Source organism: Heterodontus francisci, chromosome 3 (assembly GCF_036365525.1).
Source record: "Heterodontus francisci isolate sHetFra1 chromosome 3, sHetFra1.hap1, whole genome shotgun sequence".
NCBI classification, from domain to species: Eukaryota; Metazoa; Chordata; class Chondrichthyes; order Heterodontiformes; family Heterodontidae; genus Heterodontus; species Heterodontus francisci.
The window spans coordinates 103,671,628-103,696,058 of record NC_090373.1 but is presented as its reverse complement, the minus strand read 5'-3'; the positions used below and the strand labels follow the sequence as shown (position 1 = coordinate 103,696,058).

The window sequence follows — 24,431 nt, the reverse complement described above, 5'->3', positions numbered from 1 at the left end:
ATGCTTTGCTTAATTGCTGGATAATTCTTGTTTTTAATAAAACTGATAATTTTGTTGTTTATTAAAGAGACTTCATTGATGTATTTAATTCGGGAATATAGAGTAGTGTGACGGAAAAGACACCTGCCAAATGGAAACATATTCATTTCGTCATATGGAACACTATTTGAACTTTTACAGTATATTGAACATAACTTGTTTAAAGAACCAGTTAAAATTACTAAAAATACGCAAAGCAACCACATGAGCATGCATACAAGATAAACATGCACACACAAATAGATACAGAGGAGTTAGAGTGTTATGGCTAATAAACTTACATATTTCTTGTTTAAACCTAAGAACAGCTAAAACATGGCTGCACATTTGCATTCTTAGACAATTGCATAGAGAGACAATGGGAGTGCTCCCTGATTCAATTAGCGAGATGGTTTTGTCAATAGTGATGATCAAAAGACACTGAGAGCCACTATCTGTGTAATTGCCAGCATACCAACACCCCCCTCCCCACCCCCCACTGAGGGTGAGTGGAGAACTTTTGAAATCAACAATCCCCACAGATGATGTTGTTTCAAACAAAGCTGGCCACATGACTAACCTGCTGGCCAACCTGGGAGCTGTTTGTATTGTGCCTCCCAGAAAGGTTTGGGGCAGACTGCAATTGAACTTCAAGAAGAAAGCACCGCTCTCTCCAGCAAAGTTCCAGGGAACCACGGAAGCAGCTTAAGCCTCAAGACAGAGCACTTCTTCAGCCTTCAGGTACCAGCGAAACAAGTTTGAAAGTGTGCACTGAGCCCCTGCAAGACTTAACTTCAATCAAAGACTTTACAGCAAAACTAAAAACAGTAACTGAATTCCAACTACTACTTCAGACCCTCCCTCTTTAATTCTTTCTCCTCCTCTGCATCTATTTGTGTGTGTGTTTATCTCGTAAGCATGCTAACATAGTTGCTTCACATATTTTTTAGCAATTTTAACTGAGTTAGAGTGTTAAGGCTAATAAACTTTTATATTTCTTGTTTAATTATAACTGAACCAATTAGAAAACAATGAACAAGAATTCACTGAGGTGAAGTTAAAAACACTGTTTTAAACAGATAAACCTTGTTATGGCCAAACCAGGAAAGGGATGAGAGGGGAGCCTGAGACCCCTTCCTCATCCGGTTGTAACAGTAGAGTATGTCATTAACCATATCAGTAACTGGGTGCACATTTAGATGTATGTTGTGACCTGTGGAGAAGTGGAACTGGAAAAGATACTGCACTCCTCCTGCCTCGGTCATAACATCATACAAATTATTACACAATAAGGGGAATGTATGGAACAAGTTATATCGGATTGGTAAAACCTATTTGTGTAGTAGTATAAAAATAATGAATATGCTACACTTTTTCATTGATTGTCTTAACATAAACAGAATAACTGCTCTGTAATCTGCTCTACAGCCCAAGGATGAGTTTCTTCTCCCCGCAGTCTCCTGTCTTTTACTGAACCTAAATTTTGCTGCACAATAAACCTGACTCCATTATCAGCTTTTAGACAAACTATCTAATAACCTGTTACCCTTCCAAGTGGAATCTACTTGTAGAACTTGACAATGGGTTTAGAAGAATGAAAGGTGACCTAATTGAAATGTTAAAAATTCTTAGAGGGCTTGACAGGGTAGAAGCTGGGATGATGTTTCCTGGGCTGGAGAATCTAGAACTAGGGGTTGAATTTTACCGTCATTGGACGGGAGCCGTCCACTGACCAAAAAGTCAATGGCCACTCTGCCTCTGCCGGGCCTGGGGATCCAGTCTGGATTTTACAGTCCCCAGGCCTTTAATTGGTCTGAGGTGGGACTTCCACCTCATTGAGGCAGGAAGTCCTGCCTAATGGAGCAGTCGGCCAATCAGTGGGCCGGCAGCTCTTATCCTAGCAGTGCTACCGGGAGCGGTGGCCACTGCTGGGACTGCAGCCCAGCTTCATGAAGAAGATGAAGGATGGCCCCAGGAGAAGATAAGTTTTAGGGGCCTCACTGGGGGTGATAGGTTGGGTCCCGGTGAGGCAAGTGTGGTCGATTGGGGGGCGAGGGTCATGCTGAACGTTGGGTGTGGTTGAGGCATCGGGGAGGCCCTCTGTCAGCCACAGGGTGCCTGACCAGGAGAGCCGCTCCCTAGAGGCCTGCTCAGGGCGGAAAAAAGTACCCAACCCGAACCTGACCGAACCACAGCGGACCCGAGCCCGACCTGACCATCCTTTTACTTACCTTCCTGACACCGAACCTCCAGGAAGCTGCAGCGCATGCGTGATCACTGCACAGTGACGTCACTCGCACATTGCGCAGACTCAGTTTCGTCCCGGACTCCCAGTTCAGGTAAGTTTGTTTTTTAAAATTTCAATACTTAGCAGCAGAGCACTTACTGCGTGTTTCCGGCCCGGCCTGACCCGACTCGACCTGGACTCAGCCCGACCCGACCCAAGCCCCAAAGCCGTACCCTGAAGATGGGCCCAACCCAACCTGAACCTGACACATATCGTCGGGTCCTGGCGGGTTCGGGTCGGGTAGCAGGCCTCTATCACTGCCCCCCCCACCCCCCAGGCCGTCAGAGGCTTTACTCAGGTATGGGCCACCCCATCGGCCAACGGTAAAATCCCCATGGCGGCGGGAGAGCGCCCTTAAGTGACCGTTAATTGGCCAATTAAGGGCCTTGATTGGCCTGGGGTGGGTGGGCTGTTTCCCACTGCCAGCGTCCCACATTAAATGGCGGCGGGAGCGGTTCTGGAAGGGCCCCCTGAGCCTCCCACTCCATTTTAGGCCACCCCCCCCCCCCCCACCGCCCCACATCCTGCCACCATTCTGCTCTTTGGCGGGGCATAGAATTCTGGCCTGGGATTCAGCATAAGGGGTCAGTAATTTAGGATTAAGATGAGGAGAAATGGCTTCACTTAGAGGGTTGTGAATCTTTGGAATTCTCCACTCTGGGGGGCTGTGAATGTTCAGTCGTTGAGCATATTCAACACTTGAATTGATAGATTTTGGATACTAAGGGAATCAAGGGATATGGAGGTAGGACAGGGAATTAGAGTTGAAATAGAAGTTCAGCCATGATCTTACTGAATGGAGAAGCACGCTTGAAGGGCCTCATGTTCTCATGTCATTGAAATATAAATTATCTCCCATTGTCTCTAGCATCTGTCCTGTTTGAAACTTAAATTTGTCCTGTTAAGTTTACCTCAATTGTAGCATTATTAAAATATTACACCAAGGTCCCCCTGTGGCAGCATAGTCTCAAATCCCAAAAATGACAGCCTAAAAAAAGGAAGTCACAAAGGGATGAGGCCTTTGGTTTATTTTTTCCCCATTTTTCAAGGAGAGAAGATTATTTGACTGGCCTATGTGGAACCTGCTTTGACTGTTACTCTGTTCACTTGCTCTCAGTAAATAAAGGAACTTAACAGTTCATAACTGGCCTTGTTTCTCAGTCTATCTTAAGAAAGATTGGAGAAACACTTGAGGACTCCTGTGAAAGAGAAAATATCGAGTTGAGATGAGAAGGAGCTTATATTGTTACACGCTGGCCTGTGCTTTTATAGAATTAGATATTGGGCAATATGGACACACTCCTGAATGTAAGATTGCTCATGGGAGTGACCAATATCACTGTGCTTGAAGGAATATACAAAGTTGGCCCAAAACCTGCAACAGTGTTTAAGGGTTGAAATCCATCTAAATACTCTCTTTGAGAGAGTCATAGGATCATAAAGTCATTACGGTACAGAAGGAAGCCATTCGGCACATTGAGCCCATGCCGGCTGTCTGTAGAGCAATCCAATCAGTCCCATTCCCATGCTCTATCCCCATAGCTCGTCAAGTTTATTTCCCTCAAGTGCCCATCCAATTTCCTTTTGAAATAATTTGTCTCTGCTTCCACAACCCTCTCAGGCAGCGAGTTCCAGGTCATTACCACTAGCTGCATAGAAAAGATTTTGCTGACATCCCCTGCATCTCTTGCCCAAAACCTTCAATCTGTGTCCTCTTGTCCTTGTATGATCAGCTAATGGGAACAGCTTTTCTTTGCCTAGCTTATCTAAACCAGTCATAATCTTGTACACCTCTATCAAATCACCCCTCAACCTCCTTTGCTCCAAGGAGAACAATCCCAGCTTCTCCAACCTAACCCTGTAGCTAAAATCCCTCATCCCTGGAACCGTTCTGGTAAATCTCCTCTGTATCCTCGAAGAACCCTCACATTCTTCCTCAAGTGTGGTGATGAGAACTGGATGTAATACTCTGGTTGTGACATAACCAGAGCTTTATAAAGATTCAGCATAATTTCCCTGCTTTTAAACTCAATACCCCTATTTATGGAGCTCAAGATTCTATATGCTTTGCTAATCAATCTCTCAATATGTCCTGCCACCTTCAAAGATCGATGCACATGAACCTCCTTCTGTTAAGTACACTCTTTAGAACTGTGCCATTTAATCTATATTGCCTCTCCCCGTCCCTTCTGCCAAAGTGCATCACCTCACACTTCGCTGTATTAAATTACATCTTCCACTTGTCTGCGCATTCTGCTAGCCTATGTCCTGTTGCTGTCGATTAGCAACATCCTCACTGTTTGCCACGCTTCCAAGTTGGGTATCATCGGAAAATTTTGAAATTTTACTCTGTATTCCAAAATCTAAGTCATTTATATGTATCAAAAAAGCAGTGGTTGCACAACTGACCCTTGGGGAACACCACTGTCTACCATCCTCTTGTTAAAATAAATATCTTAATTAGCTTCTTCTATTAGAATTAACCTTTATCTAGATGAAGTTGGTGTGCCAATATGTTTTATTGTAGAATAGTAGGGTGCAGGTTTATACATCTGGCAGTATGGCCTTGAAATTCAATCCGACCCCTTCCATGGTCAGAAAAGGCCATTAATGAGTAGCTGGTCTATGTCGATAGAGTCATAGAGTTATACAGCACAGAAACAGGCCTTTTGGCCCATCGTGTCCGTGCCGGCCATCAAGCACCTAACTATTCTAATCCCATTTTCCAGCACTTGGCCCGTAGCCTTGTATGCTATGGCGTTTCAAGTGCTCATCTAAATACTTCTTAAATGTTGTGAGGGTTCCTGCCTCTACCACCCCTTCAGGCAGTGTGTTCCAGATTCCAACCATGCTCTGGGTGAAAACATTTTTCCTCAAATCCCCTCTAAACCTCCTGCACCTTACCTTAAATCTATGCCCCCGGTTATTGATCCCTCCGCTAAGGGAAAAAGTTTCTTCCTATCTAACCTATCAATGCCCCTCATAATTTTGTATACCTCAATCATATCTCCCCTCAGTCTTCTTTGCTCCAAGGAAAACAACCCCAGCCTATCAAGTCTCTCTTCATAGCTGAAATGCTCCAGCCCAGGCAACATCCTGGTGAATCTCCTCTGCACCCTCTCCAGTGCAATTACATCCTTCCTATAATGTGATGCCCAGAACTGTACACAGTACTCCAGCTGTGGCCTAACTCGCATTTTATACAGCTACATCATAACATTTCTGCTCTTATATTCTATGCCTCGGCTAATAAAGGCAAGTATCCCATATGCTTTCCTTACCACCTTATCTACCTGTGCTGCTGCCTTCAGTGATCTATGGACATGTACACCAAGGTCCCTCTGACCCTCTGTACTTCCTAGGGTCCTACCATCCATTGTATATTCCCTTGCCTTGTTAGTCCTCCCAAAATGCATCACCTCACACTTCTCAGGATTAAATTCTATTTGCCACTGCTCCGCCCGTCTTACCAGCCCATCTATATCGTCCTGTAATCCAAGGCTTTCCTTCTCACTATTGATGACATCACCAATTTTCGTATCATCTGCGAACTTAATGATCATACCTCCTATATTCATGTCTAAATCATTAATGTACACTGCAAACAGCAAGGGTCCCAACACCGATCCCTGTGGCACACCACTGGTCACAGGCTTCCACTTGCGAAAACAACCCTCGACCATCACCCTCTGCCTCCTGCCACTAAGCCAATTTTGGATCCAATTTGCCAAATTGCCCTGGATCCCATGGGCTCTTACCTTCTTAACCAATCTCCCATGCGGGACCTTATCAAAAGCCTTACTGAAATCCAGAGACTACATCAACTGCTTTACCCTCATCTACATATTTCTTCACCGCCTCAAAAAATTTGATCAAGTTAGTCAGACACGATCTCCCCCTGACAAAGCCACGCTGACTATCCCTGATTAATCCCTGCCTCTCCAAGTGGAGATTAATCCTGTCCCTCAGAATTTTTTCAAATATTTTCCCAACCACTGATGTTAGACTCACCGGCCTGTAATTACCTGGTTTATCCCTGCTACCCTTCTTAAATAATGGTACCACATTCGCTGTCCTCCAGTCCTCTGGTACCTCTCCTGTGACCAGAGAGGATTTGAAAGTTTGTGTCAAAGCCCCTGTAATCTCGTCCCTTGCCTCACATAACAGCCTGGGATACATCTCATCTGGGCCTGGGGATTTATCCATTTTTAAGCCCACTAAAACAGCTAATACTTCCTCCCTTTCAATGCTAATATGGTCAAGTATATCACAATCTCTACACCTACATTGTCCTTCTCCATAGTGAACACTGATGAAAAGTAATCATTTAAAACCTCACCTATGTCTTCCGGCTCCACACACAGGTTGCCACTTTGGTCCCTAATGGGCCCTACTCTTTCCCTGGTTATCCTCTTGCCCTTAATATACTTATAAAACACCTTAGGATTTTTCTTTATCTTGCCCGCCAGTGTTTTTTCATGTGTCCTCTTCACTCTCCTAATTACTTTTTTAAGTACCTCCCTACACTTTATGTATTCCCCCAGAGCCTCCACTGTTTTCAGCACTCTGAATCTGCCAGAAGCCTCCTTTTTTTTTACTGATCCAATCCTCTATATTCCTTGACATCCATGGTTCCCTGGACTTGTTAGTCCTACCCTTCACCTTAATGGATACATGTTGGCTCTGAACTCTCACTATTTCCTCTTTGAATGACTCCCACTGATCTGATGTCAACTTTCCTACAAGTATCTGCTCCCAATCCACTTTGGCCAGATCCTGTTTTATCATCTTAAAATCATCCTTCCCCCAATTCAGTACCTTTATTTTCGGTCCATCTTTGTCCTTTTCAATAACTACCTTAAATCTTAGAGTTATGAACACTATCTTCAAAATGTTCCCCCACTGACACTTCTACCACTTGTCTGGCTTCATTCCCGAGGATTAGGTCCAGTACTGCCCCTTCGCTTGTAGGACTTTCTACGTACTGGCTCAAAAAGCTCTCCTGTATGCATTTTAAGAATTCTGCCCCCTTTAAGCCTTTTGCACTAAGACTATCCCAGTTGATATTGGGGAAGTTGAAATCCCCTCCTATTATTACCCTATTATTTTTACACCTCTCAGATTTGCCTGCATATCTGCTCCTCTATCTCTCCCTGACTGTTTGGCGGCCTGTGGTACACTCCCAGCCAAGTGATTGCCCCCTTTTTGTTTTGAAGTTCTACCCATATGGCCTCATTTGAGGAACTTTCTAAGATATCATCCCTCCTTACTGCAGTAATTGACTCCTTGATCAACAGTGCAATGCCACCTCCTCTTTTACCCCCTCCCCTGTCATGCCTGAAGATTCTATACCCTGGAATATTGAGCTGCCAGTCCTGCCCCTCCCTCAACCATGTCTCTGTGATAGCAATAATATCATAATGCCATGTGCTAATCAATGCCCTCAATTCATCTGCCTTACTAGTAAGACTCCTTGCATTAAAATAGATGCAATCCAGCATTGCATTTTTCACTTGTGACTTAACAGATCTATATTTGCTCTGCCTTCCTGACTGACTCATTTTCTCTTCTTTATTTGACTGTGCATCACCCTCTACTGTAACTCCACTCTGTATCCCATCCACCTGCCAAATTAATTTAACACCCCCCCCACCCCCCCCACCCCCACAACAGCACTAGCAAACCTACCAGCAAGAATGTTGGTCCCGTTCCGGTTCAGGTGCAACCCATCCAACTTGTACAGGTCCCACCTTTGCCAGAAGCAGACCCAGTGTTCCAGGAAACTAAAGCCTTCCCTCCTGTACCACCTCCTCAGCCACAGATTCATCTGCTCTCTCCTCCTATTCCTATACTCCTATACAGTGGCACTGGGAGTAATCCAGAGATTACAACCTTTGAGGTCCTGCTTTTTAATCTGCTACCTAGCTCCCTAAATTCTTGTTGCAGGACCTCATCCCTCTTTCTATCTATGTCATTGGTACCAATGTGTACCACGACCTCTGACTGTTCACCCTCTCCCTTCAGAATGTCCTGCAGCTGCTCCGAAACATCCTTGACCCTGGCACCAGGGAGGCAACATACCGTCCTGGAGTCTCATTTGCAGCCACAGAAACGCTTGTCTGTTCCCCTTACAATTGAATCCCCTATCAGTATGGCTCTCCCACTCTTTTTCACCCCCTCCTGTGCAGCAGAGCCATCAGTGGTGTCACGAACTTGGCTGTTGCTGCTTTCCCTTGGGAGGCCATCCCCCCAAACAGTATCCAAAGTGGTATATCTGTTTGAGAGAGGGATGGCCACAGGGGACCCCTGCACTACCTGCCTGCACCTACTACTCCTCCTGGTGATCACCCATCCCTTTTCTGCCTCTGCAGCCATTACCTGCGGTGTGACTACCTCGCTAAACGTGCTATCCACAATGTGCTCAGCATTGCGGATGCTCCACAGTGAGTCCATCTGCAGCTCTAGCTGCACGATGCGGTCAGCTTGTAGCTGCAGCTAGACACACTTACTGCACACATGGTCACCAGGGACATTGGAAGTGTCCCTGATTTCCCACATAGCGTAGGAGGAGCATGCCATGGTGCTGAGCTCTCCTGCCATGACTTAGCCTTAGATTAAGCTCCTTAGTTACTCCCTTTAATTTAGAGTACTAATTACGATAGGGGCCTTATTCTACTCCAAACACCACCAACTACAATCTAAAATCTCTACCTTTACTTTTACTTCGGTTATTGAAAGTAGTAAAAAAGGATAGAAATGCTCATCTGTTCCTACTCACCAATCAGCTGCCTCCCCTTGCAACGCGTCACTTTCTGAACTGTGACGTCAGTCTTGAAACTCTCTCGCTGTCCCTGTGAGAGTCTGTGAGATTACGCCTCTTTTAAGCTGCTGGAACTCCTGCTCGCCGGTGCCTGTCTCCTCGCAAGTCCGCTCTGTCTCGCATCGGTACAGATTCATATACATGAATGCTTTCTACTCCGGTAAGAGCCGTGGTCCCTTCATTTAACAACAATCAAAACTGTCACTATTTGATAGACCAGGAAGACCAGATTGATATTTGCTCAGGGTCACTTTAGCTTTGGTTCATGATCCCTTGAAGCAGCCACAAGAAAGAGTTAATGAGCATTATAATGAGGCCCATGATGCCACCAGGATCATGCTGGAGTGGGCTTAGGATGCTAAAGGAAAGGATTCAATGACTTTTGAACTGAGTCTGGGATGAACCATTAAGTGAAAAATTGACACCGTGGAACCCATCGAGTCTGCCTCCATGGGAAAAATACAGTCAAAGCTGACCAGGGAACATAGTGTTTAGGTGTGTAACCCACAATACTGCATTTAGAGAATGCCTGAATAGTAACAAGATGTATTCAAATTCTGAAAGAATTTCACAGAATAAATAATAAAAGCGATTTCTACTCTTAGGATGAATCAGTAATTAGGGAAAATAAACTTTAAATTAGTACAAGAAACATAAAGGGTGTTTTGGCACAAAGGATTATTTAGCATAAAGTGACTGTTGAAGCTGAGTCACTTGTGATATTTACAAATGGATTAGATAAACACTTGAATAAGAAATATATTAAGGGAGGCAGGAAAAGAACTGGGATTATAGGAGAAACCTCCTCTGTGCAGCTAGTAGTGGTACGGGCACACTGGGTCAAATGATCTCCTTTTATACTGAACTTCAGTGATTCTACAAAAACATTGCAACTGCACATGTGAGCAGGACTGAGGGGAAAACACCAAGACTCTCACTGAGTTCTCATGATATGACTTACACAGAGGCACAGGAAACATCACAACCCAAGGAACAGCTCAAAGATTCATGTTCCAAGAACAAGGCAAAAGTCAAGCCCAAGGCTCCTGAGAGGAGAGAGGCCTGTGCAAGGATATGTTGCGTTAGAAAATGAGAAGTATAAAAGTAGTGAAACTTTGCAGCATTTTAAGTATTCTGTTATAATTAAGGATATGTGGTGTGGTGGATTGGGAAGCTAAATAGTTAAAGCAGCTTGAAAAAAAACTCAAGGATGTGGTTCATTCCTTTTTGCAATTAGGATTCTTTTGCGAGTGAAATAAGTGTGTTAATTGGATGTTTTTTAATGAATGTGAAATTTGAGCCAGTCAGTCATGCTTCATTCCTTCTGAATATATTAGAGCAGATGCCAGACACAAAGTGTGAATTTCTGCAGGGCATTCCCATCATCCACCATAACACTGGCAGAAGGTCCTTGGAAATCCCAAAGAATTGGCATAAATGGTATCTCCAAGGTTTCAGTGAATCTTCTGGCAAAGGTATGGTGGGCAACCAATAATACCCTGCACAAATCCATCCCTAAAACTTTTAATTATCATTGGCCATAGATAGCATAAGAAAAAAGGAGTGATTCATGGAGGAAAAAGAAGACCAAAGTACATTTATGTAGTTTAAGAGCAGAACAGATTTATTTTTGGTTCTGTGACATTTTCTTTTTTTCACCATTTTTTCTATTTAATTTAGTATGTCCTCTCTTCCCTCCTGTCCATAAAAACTTCAACATGCTTTATATATTAAGACATTATATACTGCTGATGTAGAGTAACTTTCATTTTTATTCATGCTGCTGTTATTCTCTGTTCTGTGGTGCAAAAATATTTTGCAGCATGGAAACATTTACCTTATTGCCTCCACCTTCTAGAAGTGGTTGATGTTTACAATGGCCCGTTATGAAAGGAACTGGAGCAATATTAATGCTGGTCCAAATGCTGGAAAGGCTTCAATCTTACAGATTGACCACATTTTTAAGGGTATGTATGGGGATTATTTAAGCCAACCACCATAATTCCCTGCTGGGAAAACATTACATTGTGTGTAAGATTGGAAAGTTATAGTTTTAATGTTTCTTCCTTTTTCCAGACAATGGACTGAGGGGGAGAATCTGTGGGTTCAATATATATCCACTGTGCCAGCCACTCGAACAGATGTGATAAATTTGCAAGACCAGTTAGATCGGAAACTGCAACAAAGGCAGGCTCGGATGACTGGCATTTGCCCTATTCGCCGGGAATTATATGCACAATGCCTTGGTAAGAGACATCTCTATTCAAAAACAGAAATTTACTCTTAAGCTCGTTCATCAGCTAAGGATTTGTGACTTGCTTGCTTACTTTTTTGGCACAGACAACATTCAAGGATCAGGATCAACTTTTCCTATTTAGTACAAAAATATTTAATATTTAATTTCTCCTGTGTATACCTTGTTTTTCTTTGTTTTTCCAGTATACACGCATGAATAAGAAAATACCATGAAACAATGATGGCTGAATCATACACAAGGAAGCCTAAAGGCACTTTTGGTGCTATCTTTATGTGAATCATGCTCACTTATGACAGAGCCTTGTCACTGATATTTTACATATTCATGCAAAGTGAATATTGAAAAAATAAGTTAACAAATCAAAGTTTTTTTTAAATAACTAAAGGCATTGGTCTTCTATTAGCTACTATGATTGGTAGATGGCTTACTGTTGTAGAAAATGGGATATTTACAGAAAATATTAGGAGGCCAACATTTACTGAATATGAAGGCTGTTTAATCAAGGGAGGAGTTTCTAAAGAGGTAGACCTTTATATTTTTGATCACAATAAATTCCCCCAGATGCCAGCATCCATGGAAAAGCAAGGTATGCAAGTGAACAAATCATTGCTCAGATTATTAGAAACTACTTTAATACTGTCAAGAAATCTGCCAAAGTGATCATGCTAAACATCCAGACTATTGAGCTACTGGAGGAGGCCTATCCTTTGGTTTGCTGACATCTGCTGTGGAGAGTGTCTTTCTCATGGACTGCTTAGAGTTGGAGGCTATGATGTTTGTATATTTATCCAAGGACATGCTTATATTTAAACAGCTTACAAGTTTATTTTAACAAAACATTATAAAGTGAAGTGTTCAACATAAGATGCCATGCTGCTGCCAGAAAAAACTTTATTGAGCCAACAGTTGATGTGCTTAAGCGACCTTTGCACTAATAAAAATCTGGAATTGAAAGCTAGTCTCAGTAATGGTGCCATGAAACTATCATCGATTGTCATAAAAAAACCCACATGGTTCACTAATGTCCTTTGGGGAAGGAAATCTGCTGTCCTTACCTGGTCTGACCTACATGTGACTCCAGACCCACAGCAATGTGATTGACTCTTAACTGCCCTCTGAAATGGCCTAGCAAGCCATTCAGTTGTCAAGCGTAATTACGGATGGGCAACAAATGCTGGCCTTGCCAGTGATACCCACATCCTGTGAAAGAATAAAAAAGCTTGGACTGTTTGGGAGAGCTTTGCAATATTGCAAGTGTCCAAGTAGGTATCTGGATTTGTTTTTGCCTGCTGCATGACTTTGTGATAACGAGGGCCCAGCCCTTGCCAGCACCTGGGCAGTAAGAAGTGCAACAGGAGCAGGAGGAAGGAAAGGAGGAACAGCATGAAGAAGAGAAAGAGCAGAACTGACCACTGATACCCATAGATGCCAGAGTTCTTTAAGAGCAGTTCAATACAGAGCACTTCACTTGAACCACTTCTCTCATCCCCATTACATCAACAGTCCTGTAATCCTCACCTTCACCATCCTTACCACCACCATCTGCGTGCCTTCCTTGAGTCCAGTCATAACACCAAATCCAGAACAAAAAAAATCATATTTATCCAACAGCGCAATTCTACCTGTATAATATTTAACAGACACCAAATCACCCTTGTGTAACCGCCTACTACCTGTCTTTTGTGCTCATTTATTTATCCTACTGCTGCCATGAGGTGTTTTTCCCCCCAGTAGCTACAACTTTGGAGTTGGAAAGTTGCTGAGTTTCCATTCAGCACAGTTCAAATGGCCATTGTGGGTGTCCTCTAGCAAATGTGGACCTTCAAGGCAGCATCTTGGCTTAGGTCAAAGCAGTCAGGCCTAGCTGGCACTAACATTGGCATTGGTGAAGTGAGTGGCAGCAAAGTAGGCATGCTGTCATCCTGAGAGAGGACAGCAGATGCCTCTCCCATGGATCCAAGGCCACTCTGTCTCCTGGGACTACACTGAGCACTCTTCCAGCTCTACACGAGAACATAGTGCAGGAGTGGCATAGCGGTAATGTCACTGAATGAGTAATCCAGAGTCCCAGGTTAATGTCCTAGGGACATGGGTTAAAATCCCACCACAGCAGCTGGTGGAATTTAAATTCAATTAATACATTTAAAAAAAAAACTGGAATTGAAAGCTATTCTCAGTTTCATGGCACCATTACTATCATCGATTGTCGTAAAACCCATCTGGTTCACTGAAATCTTTTAGGGAAGGAAATCTGCCATCCTTACCTGGTCTGGCCTACATTTGACTCCAGACCCACAGCATTGTGCTTGACTCTTACCTGCCTGCTGAAATGACTTAGCAAGCCACTCAGTTGTCAAGGGCAATTAGGGTTGGGCAACAAATGCTGACCTTGCCAGTGACACCCACATCCTGTGAAAGATTTTAAAAATGCACTCAAAGCTCTCGCCAAAGCCAAGATGGCAACCATCTCTGCTTTACTAACAGCAATGTCAGACCTGTCAGCAGAGGCTCAATCACAGCGATGGAGCTGATCACTCAGTGCATGTTAGACAAAATTGTCTTCATGCGTCGTGCAAAGCTTTGACACAAATTGAAGCTGGACTGCACCAAGCTCTGAACCATTGCACCCAAGCTTGCTGGCAGTGGCTGCTCAGTGGATCTAATATTACCCATTGTATGCCTATCAGCCCTGTTTGGTAGCCTGGGTCCTTGAAGTCTGCAAGCGAGTCCTCTGCAGCAGAGCTAGTATGCAATCTCTCCCTTTGGCATGCTGGCACCTATGTTGTCCGGTCAACCTGCCGTAGCTCCTGCATACTTGTGCCCACTGATTCACCACATGAAGACCCATCTTCTAGCCTATCCTCTAAAGTACACGTGATGTCAGTATCTGAGGTATTACTTGGTAAGGTCAGATCAAGTGACGGTGCATCATCAAGAAGGCTCACCTGCTTTTTTTTAAAAACATATTTCAGTACCTGAAATGAAAGAGATAAGGGTTAGATTTTAATATGAAAGGAAAACAGAGAGAGGTAGCTGTTGAAAGCATCTACAGTTTGTTGTGCAGAGTGTATAAGCTGCCATAGACGAAGGCAAAAAAAAGATGAGAAGCTGTGAAGAAACCCTGCATGACATCTCCTGCAGCATTACCACTTACCACGGCCATGACTCTCCCCCTGCCCATGATGGCCGCACTGTTGCTTCCACTGAGGAGAGGTTGCTGAAGTGGGCTTGTTTCTTCTCTTAATGCAGGTTGTGTATGACCTCCTGTAAGAAAGAAGGGGGTGTATTCATGTCAGTCTTGAGTTGTTTAAAGAATGTGCATGTCATGGTAGAATAGCTGGTATGCAGTGTGTAAGATGAGAGATGTGGGGAAGTGATGGTTGGGCAGCACAGTGGTGCAGTGGTTAGCACCACAGCCTCACAGCTCCAGGGACCCGGGTTCGATTCTGGGTACTGCCTGTGCGGAGTTTGTAAGTTCTCCCTGTGTCTGCGTGGGTTTTCGCCGGGTGCTCCGGTTTCCTCCCACCTCCAAAGACTTGCAGGTTGATAGGTAACTTGGCCATTGTAAATTGCCCCTAGTGTAAGTAGGTGGTAGGAGAATGGCGGGGATGTGGTAGAGAATATGGGGTTAATGTAGGATTAGTATAAATGGGTGGTTGTTGGTCGGCACAGACTCGGTGGGCCGAAGGGCCTGTTTCAGTGCTGTATCTCTAAATAAAATAATCATGGTGTGTTTGAGTATGAGGAGAAGAAGGAGGTGTACTGATGTGTGGTGCAGTGATATAGGAGAGTGAAGGGAAGCAGAGGAGGGGAGTGTTGTAAATAGTAAGGCTGAAGGTCAGCAAGTTGTCAGCAGATCAGAAGAAAGTAGTATTCTCATTTTGACAATTCGTAGAGTCATTATGGTACAGAAGGAGGCCATTTGGCCCATTAAGTCCTTGCCAGCTCTCTGCAGAGCAATCCAATCAGTCCCACTCCCCCACTCTATTCCCATAGCCCTGTAAGTTTATTTCCCTCAAGTACCCTCAAATTTCCTTTTGAAATCATTAATTGTGTCTGCTTCCACCACATCCGTAGGCAGTGAGTTCCAGGTCATTACCACTTGCTGCATAAAAACATTCTTCTTCACGTTCTCCTGGCATCTCTTGCCCAAAATCTTAAATCTGTGTCCCCTAGTCCTTGTACCATCAGTTAAAGGGAACAACTTTTCTTTTTCTACCCTATCCAAACCTGTCATAATCTTGTACACCTCTATTAAATCTCCCCTCAATCTCCCAAGGAGAACAACCCCAGCTTCTCCAACTAAGCTTCTAACTAAAATTCCTCAGCCCTGGAACCATTCTGGTAAATCTCCCCTGCAATCTCTCAAGGACCTTCACATCTTTCCGAAAGTGTGGTGACCAGAACTGGATGCAATACTCTAGTTGTGGCCTAACTATAGCTTTATAAAGGTTCAACATATCCTCCCTACTTTTGCACGCAATACCTCTATTTATGAAGCCCAAGATCCCATGTGCTTTGTTAACTACTCTCTTCATTTGTCATTCCACCTTTAAAGATCAATGCACATGAACCCCTAGGTCCCTCTACCCGGCATGATGATGCAGCAGCAGCGCCATTGCAGCTGGGGGATGGGGGTGCTGGGTGCCCACCATAGGCCATGGAGTGCCCATAAAGGAGGCCCCCTCCTTTGACAACCTGGTGGGAGACCACCAGGGGGCACAAAGTGGCCCTTAATTGGCCACCCAGTATACCATGGCAGCAGGAAGATGGCAGGCATCCGTCCCACTGCTCTGCACACACCCCTGCCATATTAGCAGCCTTACTGCATCCCAGCCTGACCCCAATGGACCAGGAAAACTCTGCCCCATGTTTGTCATCATGGTAGTGGAAAATATCATATGCTGCTAGATCAGTACTCCACCTTGACAATAACCTGGTCAATATGGATGGTATGCAGACTTTCATAGATCATGTACATTGTGTATGGAAATGTAACTTTTTAGACCTAGCTACAACATAGATTTTTGCAATTAATTTGGCATTTGGATTTCATTTTATTTTCTAGATTTATGCAAATGATGATTGGAGGTGGACTGCAATCTGCTCTGTATATTGGTTCAGCTAGCAATAAGGATTATTGGCATTCTGCATTGCTTGTGAAGTTACTAGATAAACAAAATGTCATCTATGTTGCACTTAGAATGCTTGTCTGGAAGATTCTAATCAAGTATAATTAGGCTTGCTACACCTTTAATAAGGATGTGAGCTCTTTAGCAAGAATTAGAGTCATAGAGTGATACAGCACTGAAACAGGCTCTTCGGCCCACCGAGTCTGTGCCGACCAACAACCACCCATTTATACTAATCCTAATTTAATCCCATATTCCCTACCACATCCCCACCATTCTCCTATCACCTACCTACACTAGGGGCAATTTACAATGGCCAATTTACCTATCAACCTGCAAGTTTTTGGCAGGAAACCAGAACACCCGGCAGAAACCCACACAGTCACAGGGAGTACCCAGAACCGAACCTGGGTCACTGGAGCTGTGAAGCTGCGATGCTAACCACTGTGCCACCCTATTATGTCAATAGTGACGGCAATGTATGATTTGAAGCAATAATCAAAGTTATTTGGTCCTCCCAAAATATGGCAGAACATGCTCCCATCTCAAACCAGTTTACCTCTAAGCTTTTGCAGTACTGTTGTAACTTGTTCACACAATTAAGAGAACTATACTGTCCTGTCCTGTCCTTAACCAGTCTTAATGTAAATATATTATGGAAGTTTAACCCTCTAATTTTCTCCCATTTTCCCCACTTCTCCTGAAAGACATGACTATACAAGCCCTGAGCACTATGTTGCTTAGCACTCACGAACATTTTAGACAGTGGATTAAATAAGGAAGGAATGTAGCTACATTAATATAGCATGTTCCACATTTCAAGACATTCCAAATCACTTCCAGAACTACTAGCAGCCAAGTAGTTATGCATCATGTGCGTGCCTTTTATTTTTATTTTAGCATTGATATTACCTCAGTTCTATCTCAGAACTTGTTCCATCCATTCTATATTGTATAACTTCTCAGAACTTAATACTCTAGCAGTCAGTTCCAAAGAAGGGTCACTGACCCGGAACGTTAACTCTGCTTCTCTTTCCACAGATGCTGCCAGACCTGCTGAGTGAATCCAGCATTTCTTGTTTTTGTTAATATTCTAGCTGTTTTGCACTGGACTCCATGCTATTATTTGTAAGTTGGAGTAACACTGAAAATAATGGCCACTGATTGCCTGGTTGCCAACTCTAAAGGTTTGTTTATCAACTAAACAAATATCAGAGTTCCAAAAATTGACCCAATCATAATGTAGCTGAGTAAGACTATTTTTTTTTACATCATTTGAATTTGCTGTGAAAAGAGCAGTTATTATCTTAAAAGAGACAAGTTCTTAGAAGAACTGGTGAGCCTCAACATTTCAGGCAGCATACTCTGTCCATCATCTGCAAAATTGACTGGAACAGGTAGAAGTAGGTTTACAGCATCTGTGGAAAGAGAAGCTTTCTATTTCCCTCCTGGTGTTTGATAAGGTACTGCTTCTCTTTCCACAGATGCTGCCAGACCTGCTGAGTGAATCCAGCATTTCTTGTTTTTGTTTCAGATTTCCAGCATCCGCAGTATTTTGCTTTTATTATAGAAGTAGGTTTATATTGGTGGAACATGGGAATATGGGCAGGATCCTACTGCTTCTCGGTCATTATATGTTCTTGCTTTTGATTGGCCAGCTGTTGTATCTCGCAGTAGGTTGATACATACTATTGTTCTTGCTGGGTTTTGTTGGCTGCAGGGCAGGTGATGATGTGTTTCTTGTGTAGGGGTAGCCAGGGTACTGTAGTTGCAAACAGACCAATATTTTACTTTTTTTTTGCATGGCACATCAAGAAGGGCTTCTACAGATCAAGTTAATTTGCTACCATGCAGAAAGATTAAATAAAACATAAACTTGCAAGTTTAGGGAAGATACCACAGCTTTTTTTATAGATTATTTTAAAATTGAGCGTGGACAATGCTGGGAAATTGTGAGTATTTTGGTGCAGTATTAGCTGTTTTTGATTTGAATTATTTTACAGATGAGATCATTAGACAGGTCACCATCAACTGTCCAGAACGTGGATTGTTGCTTCTCAGAATTCGTAATGAAATTCTCATGACTCTTGCTACTCAAGAGACCTTGTATGAAAGTAGTGTTGCATTTGGCTTGAGGAAAGCGCTCCAAGGAGACTTAGAAAAGATTCGCCTGCGAAACTATGTAAGTTGCTACTACAACGACTATGAGTGAACTTAAAACTGACAATGCTTGAAATACATTAGAGACTAGCCAACATCTGAAAGAAAAATCAGTTAAAATTATCCAAGCTTTCTCTTCTGATTATTGCCAACATTTTCTGCTTTTAAGTTCAGAATTTCTTTATATATGTAAACCAAATTAAATAAATAGTTGTGTAAAACTAAATAATCATTGGTTTGATCACTTTTGTTTATGCTTGGTGGTGCAGCACGTTGATGAATTACCAATGTGCTACATTATGGAGTGGTAGAACATGGGCTCTCCAATTGCACTGTATTGCTTAGCACTCACCAACATTTTAGACAGTGGATTAAATAGAAATAGAATGAAGCTGCATTCATATAACATCTTTCACATTTCAAGACATTCCAAATCACTTCACAGTCAAATGGTTGAACTTTCAGCTTTGGTGAGGGCGTAGAATTGGTGGTCGGAGATTGACCGCCTGTGATATATCACCCCAAGGTTAGGTGGGGTGTATAACAGGTGGCTGATCTCCTACCACCTGTTTTATGCTCCCTTGGGTAGACATTTCTGCCCAATTAATTACTGTTCTTATGTAAGCAAATGCAGAAGCCAATTTGCACACTGCAAGGTTTCATAAATAACAATTAAATACATGACTTATTAGTTGGTTTTTGGTAGTGTTGTTTGAGGCATAAATATTGGCCAGGACACTGGGACAACTCCCTTCTTTTCCTTCAAATAGTGCCATGATATCTATGAGAGTATTGTTTTTCCTTCCATTCTGGGTCCAGGAGTTCATGTGTAAAACATTTATTCCCCTCAAAGGGGACACAGGCTGGGTTTTGTTTTGATGTTGTTGATTCATTGCAACTGTGCACTCTATCAGGCCTCACCAGTAACTTAAGGCATTTTTTGATGAGTATGAGCATAAACTTTTACATTGTAATGATCGTACTGGTTTATCACAATAGAATATAGTCTGGATTGGCAGGGACTGGTTGTGAGGATTGCTGTTTGTTTCTTAGAGTCATAGAGAGATACAGCACTGAAACAGGCCCTTCGGCCCACTGAGTCTGTGCCGACCATCAACCACCCATTTATACTAATCCTACATTAATCCCATATTCCCTACCACATCTCCACCTTCCCTCAATTCTCCTAACTATACTAGGGGCAATTGTACAATGGCCAATTTACTTATCAACTTGCAAGTCTTTGGCTGTGGGAGGAAACCAGAGCACCTGGCAGAAACCCACACGGTCACAGGGAGAACTTGCAAACTCCACACAGGCAGTTCCCAGAACTGAACCCGGGTCGCTGGAGCGGTGAGGCTGCAGTGCTAACCACTGTGCCACTGTGCTGCCCCTTTCTTTACCTTTGTTATCCTCATTGCTGTTTACAATACTGCTTTATGTACTTTCACAAGATGCTGCTATCAGCTACCTTTGCACAAGTCTGTTTTTCAGCTTTCTTACTGGCTAGATTTACCCTCTGAATGTTGGCAGTTTCCTTGAAGTGAGGGTATTTCTGTGTACAGGCTGAGCGAGATTCTCCCAAAGTTCCTGCAGATGGCTTTATGCTTTGACTAACTGAGAGCACTGGGATCTGCTCCACACTGTAAAAAAAAAATTTGTGGTGTTCTTGCAGTCCACAGCTTTCAACCCAAAAGCTGCTTTCTGTATAGAACACTGTTCAGCTATTTTTGAATGGCTGATGGATGCCCAACAGAAATGCTTACCTGTGAAGTCACTCAGCCACTCTCAGAATCCTTTACAATTAACTAGTCAGGACTACTTAAAGGCAATTGCAGGCCAGTCAATATTTATATCATGCAAATTAACACTGTTACAACTGAGGCAATTGCAATTTAGGATTGGGGTGATGCCACTAAAATGATTAGTACAGTCTAACTCTACTGATTATGATAAATCCCTGCACTTAAAAATGTAAAGAATCTGAAACCCAACCCCAATCCACCTCTATACTGCCCACTACCGGTTTTAATAGAGGCGGGATGAAGATAAACAACCAAGCCATTTTATAGGAAGTGGGTTGGTCATTTAAATATAATGAGGCTGTGTACCTCAGAATTAGCCACTGTTTTAAATTTAACCCTTGCGTGCCAAATTTACCAGGCCCTGGGAAACCCAGCAACTGAAGGGAGGTGAGGACTGTTGAATCCAGGAGGTAAGTGCCTTTCTACCTTCCTATTAGATGCAGTTTACCTGCTTCCCCCCACCCATCCCTGACACCTCCAATTTCCTCTACCACTACTGATACTTCTAATCTCACCCCAATACCAACCTGTACAATCTCCCCACCGAAGCCCCTGATCTCCTCACTCCCCCACAAAGGCCTTCGATCTCCTCCATCACCAACACTCCTGATCTGCCTCTTGAGGACACCAATCCCTCCCTCCTCTCTGCTCCTGAGCTGTGGTCTGGTGCCAAAGGCATTCCCACCTGAAAGTGAGACAGCCTCTCAATCTGGCTGGCTACAGCTGGGAAACAGAGGAAAAAGATGTTAATGAAGTCCTGCTTTTAAATTTGTCAAGACCTGAGAGAAACTTGGATGAACAACACTCCCCTTACTTGCCCTCTGAGCGAATATCCAAGCTATACTGTTCAATGTGTTGTAATTTTGAAAAAAAAGTTTTGATCATTATTAACGACAGATCAATACAATAGGAATCCTTTGTATTTCTGACTGGACATTAGAATTTTACTGTGAAAAGTATAATGGAGTCTTAGGGCTAGATTTAGTGGACTGGCGGAGCTCCTGACGCCACACCGAAAAGACAGTGGGACCCCGCCTTGGCCTTTGGGTTCCCCAAACCCCGGCTCTATTTAACAACGCTTGGGCAATTAACTGCCTGGCGCCAGGTCTCTGTCCCTTTAAGAACAGGGATCCTGCCTCTAAGAGCTGCTGTCCAATCAGAGGGCCGGCAGCTCAGTAGTATTGACAGCGCAACCAGCAGTGGTGGCTACTGCTGGTACTACAGAAGGCCTTGGAACCAGGCCCAGCGCTGAAGACTGGGACCTCAGGTAAGTGAAGCGGGATCGCTGGGGCCAGTCGGGTAGGCCCCAGTGATGGGGGAAGGGAGGTGGGCGATGAGTGCAGGGGCAGGGTGTTCAGGGAGGTGGGTTGTTTGCCGACAGGGGCCCTCTGTGTGCCACAGATTCCAGCGATGGCGGGAAGAGGCCCTTACATGGCTAATAATGGGCCTCTCAAGGGCCTCAATTGGCCTCTGGGCGGGAAGGCCATCGTCGGCCTTTCCAGTCCCCGAAGTGATTGTAGTGTGATGGGAAGGTAACAGACACTCCGCCTCACTGCCTCCTGTCACAATTCTATGGGCTTCCCGCTGTTGTGATAGTGTATTTGTTAGTATATTAAATATAATCATTTAAATATGTTTATGCTAATATGTATACCATCACAGGAAGTGATGCAATATCACGTGATTCAGTTCTCTTTCATAGTCAGTTAACACTTGTTAGCTGAAGCAACAACAAATCTCCATTAAAACTCAGTGTTCAACCTCTAAGCCTGCTCTTCGTCGTTTTTTGTATTAATCTAGAAAGAGATAATACAACTTCCCCCTCCTACACTGTCTCCGCGGAGTGGGGGGGGGGTGGTACATTAAATCCAACCCCTTGTGTGTAGACTGCATTCTGTCAGCTGTTGAATGGACTGTTAGATGCTATGACTTTGGATTCAAAGCTTGTGTTTTTTTCTGAGACAGTCATTCACTGGAAATTAAACTGAAAGCTCCAGAGAGTTCTGGAAGGACAAGGCTGGTCCGAACCAGTTTGAAACACATAGTCTTATTATCAGAGACATGTGACTGGGGCTCAGGTTTCAGTTTAGAAGAATAGTCTACAGTGGGTGGAATTAAAAACAGCCACCTGTTGTTTTAAAGAGACAGGCTACAGCTGTTCGTTGTTTTAAAAAGACTGGTTGCAGGCAGAGGAGCCTGTGCTCTGAGGGCTGACCATCCGCAAACATGGCTTATGGCAGCTGTCTTCTATAACTTAAAGAGTTATCAGTGGATCCACACTATCAGGACGGTTGTGGGTGAGGCCAAGGTTGTTCAAGAGGTGACAAAATGGTACTGTTAAAGGGAAGATTGCATCGCTCACTATTAACAAGACATCATTACTTCCATATCTGCATCCTGGAGGACAGAACTTGGAAAACTTTGATGTATGTTGGGACTCTTCGGCACCTTGTTGATAAGCCTGCTTAGAGGATTTGTAAGGACTATCTTTGTCACATCTGATAATTAACGTGTAACCTTTAAGATTTATACATTGACCATGATTTAACTGTTCATATTTAATTTATGTTGGTTTTTGGTTTGAGTGTTAAAATAAAATTTATAAAAAAGAAATCTTGTCCGTTTGGTTTTTGTTTCCTAAATTGAGGTCAGTCGGTGGATTATTTTTGTTCGTTGGTGGTCTCCCTGGGGATCATAACAAAAGTCTCTACTCAAAGGCCATTATTGGTAGTGAACGCTTGTGAAATATATGGATTCCATACTGCCTAGCTCATAATATCTAAAGTATTAGTAGTTGAGTGTGCAGAGTGGCAGAGAAAGATATTGGGAGTCTTGATGATAGTATTATTGTGATGGCTGAACTCTCACTTTTAATTGAATCTTGTAGTGTAAATGTGGTTCTTTCTTTACAAATCTCCTAATCAAAACCTGGAAAATTTTAACTCCTCTTTTCTAATAGATTCATGCACTCGAACAAGAAAAAAGCAATCTTCAAAATGAACTTAATGAAATTAAAGCTGAATATGAAGCAGCTGGGAAACGAGCTGATGAGAGGAAAGCGTTGGATGACAAGAGACATTCAGAGGACACTCTTGCCTTTAAAAAGATCAATCAACAATTGAAGGTAAAGTAACAAACTCAATGTAATATTGCTTAGGAGTCCTTGAAATATTTTGTACTTTTATACTGACGTAAATGTTTAGAGTATTTTACCATTATGGTCTGTAAGGGTCAAGTGGATCAAATTTTAAGTTTTCTTCATTGCATTTCTACTTATTGTGGAAACCCAAGAAACTCTCTAATGTTGTGAAAGCTGCTTAAGAATTAGAATTAGAACATTACAGCACAGTACAGGCCCTTCGGCCCTCGATGTTGCGCCGACCTGTGAAACCATCTGACCTACACTATTCCATTTTCATCCATATGTCTATCCAATGACCACTTAAATGCCCTTAAAGTTGGCGAGTCTACTACTGTTGCAGGCAGGGCGTTCCACGCCCCTACTACTCTCTGAGTAAAGAAACTACCTCTAACATCTGTCCTATATCTATCACCCCTCAACTTAAAGCTATGTCCCATCTTGTTTGCCATCACCATCCAAGGAAAAAGACTCTCACTATCCACCCTATCTAACCCTCTGATTATCTTATATGTCTCTATTAAGTCACCTCTCCTCCTCCTTCTCTCCAACGAAAACTACCTCAAGTCCCTCAGCCTTTCCTCGTAAGACCTTCCCTCCATACCAGGCAACATCCTAGTAAATCTCCTCTGCACCCTTTCCAAAGCTTCCACATCCTTCCTATAATGCGGTGACCAGAACTGCACGCAATACTCCAGGTGCGGCCTCACCAGAGTTTTGTACAGCTGCAGCATGACCTCGTGGCTCCGAAACTCGATCCCCCTACTAATAAAAGCTAACACACCATATGCCTTCTTAACACCCCTATTAACC

General features: G+C 43.3%; 1 protein-coding gene across 1 annotated transcript in view; it reads left to right on the top strand.

Moving 5' to 3' along the window:
* Positions 1-9,270: 9,270 nt before the first annotated feature.
* Positions 9,271-24,431, top strand: part of LOC137367129 (33 kDa inner dynein arm light chain, axonemal-like) — a 28,706-nt gene continuing 13,545 nt past the window's right edge. The window contains exons 1-5 of the mRNA XM_068028567.1: positions 9,271-9,285; positions 10,091-10,221; positions 11,202-11,371; positions 18,518-18,696; positions 23,439-23,603. Coding sequence (XP_067884668.1) covers positions 9,271-9,285; positions 10,091-10,221; positions 11,202-11,371; positions 18,518-18,696; positions 23,439-23,603 — 660 coding nt within the window. The remainder of the gene's footprint in view (positions 9,286-10,090; positions 10,222-11,201; positions 11,372-18,517; positions 18,697-23,438; positions 23,604-24,431) is intronic.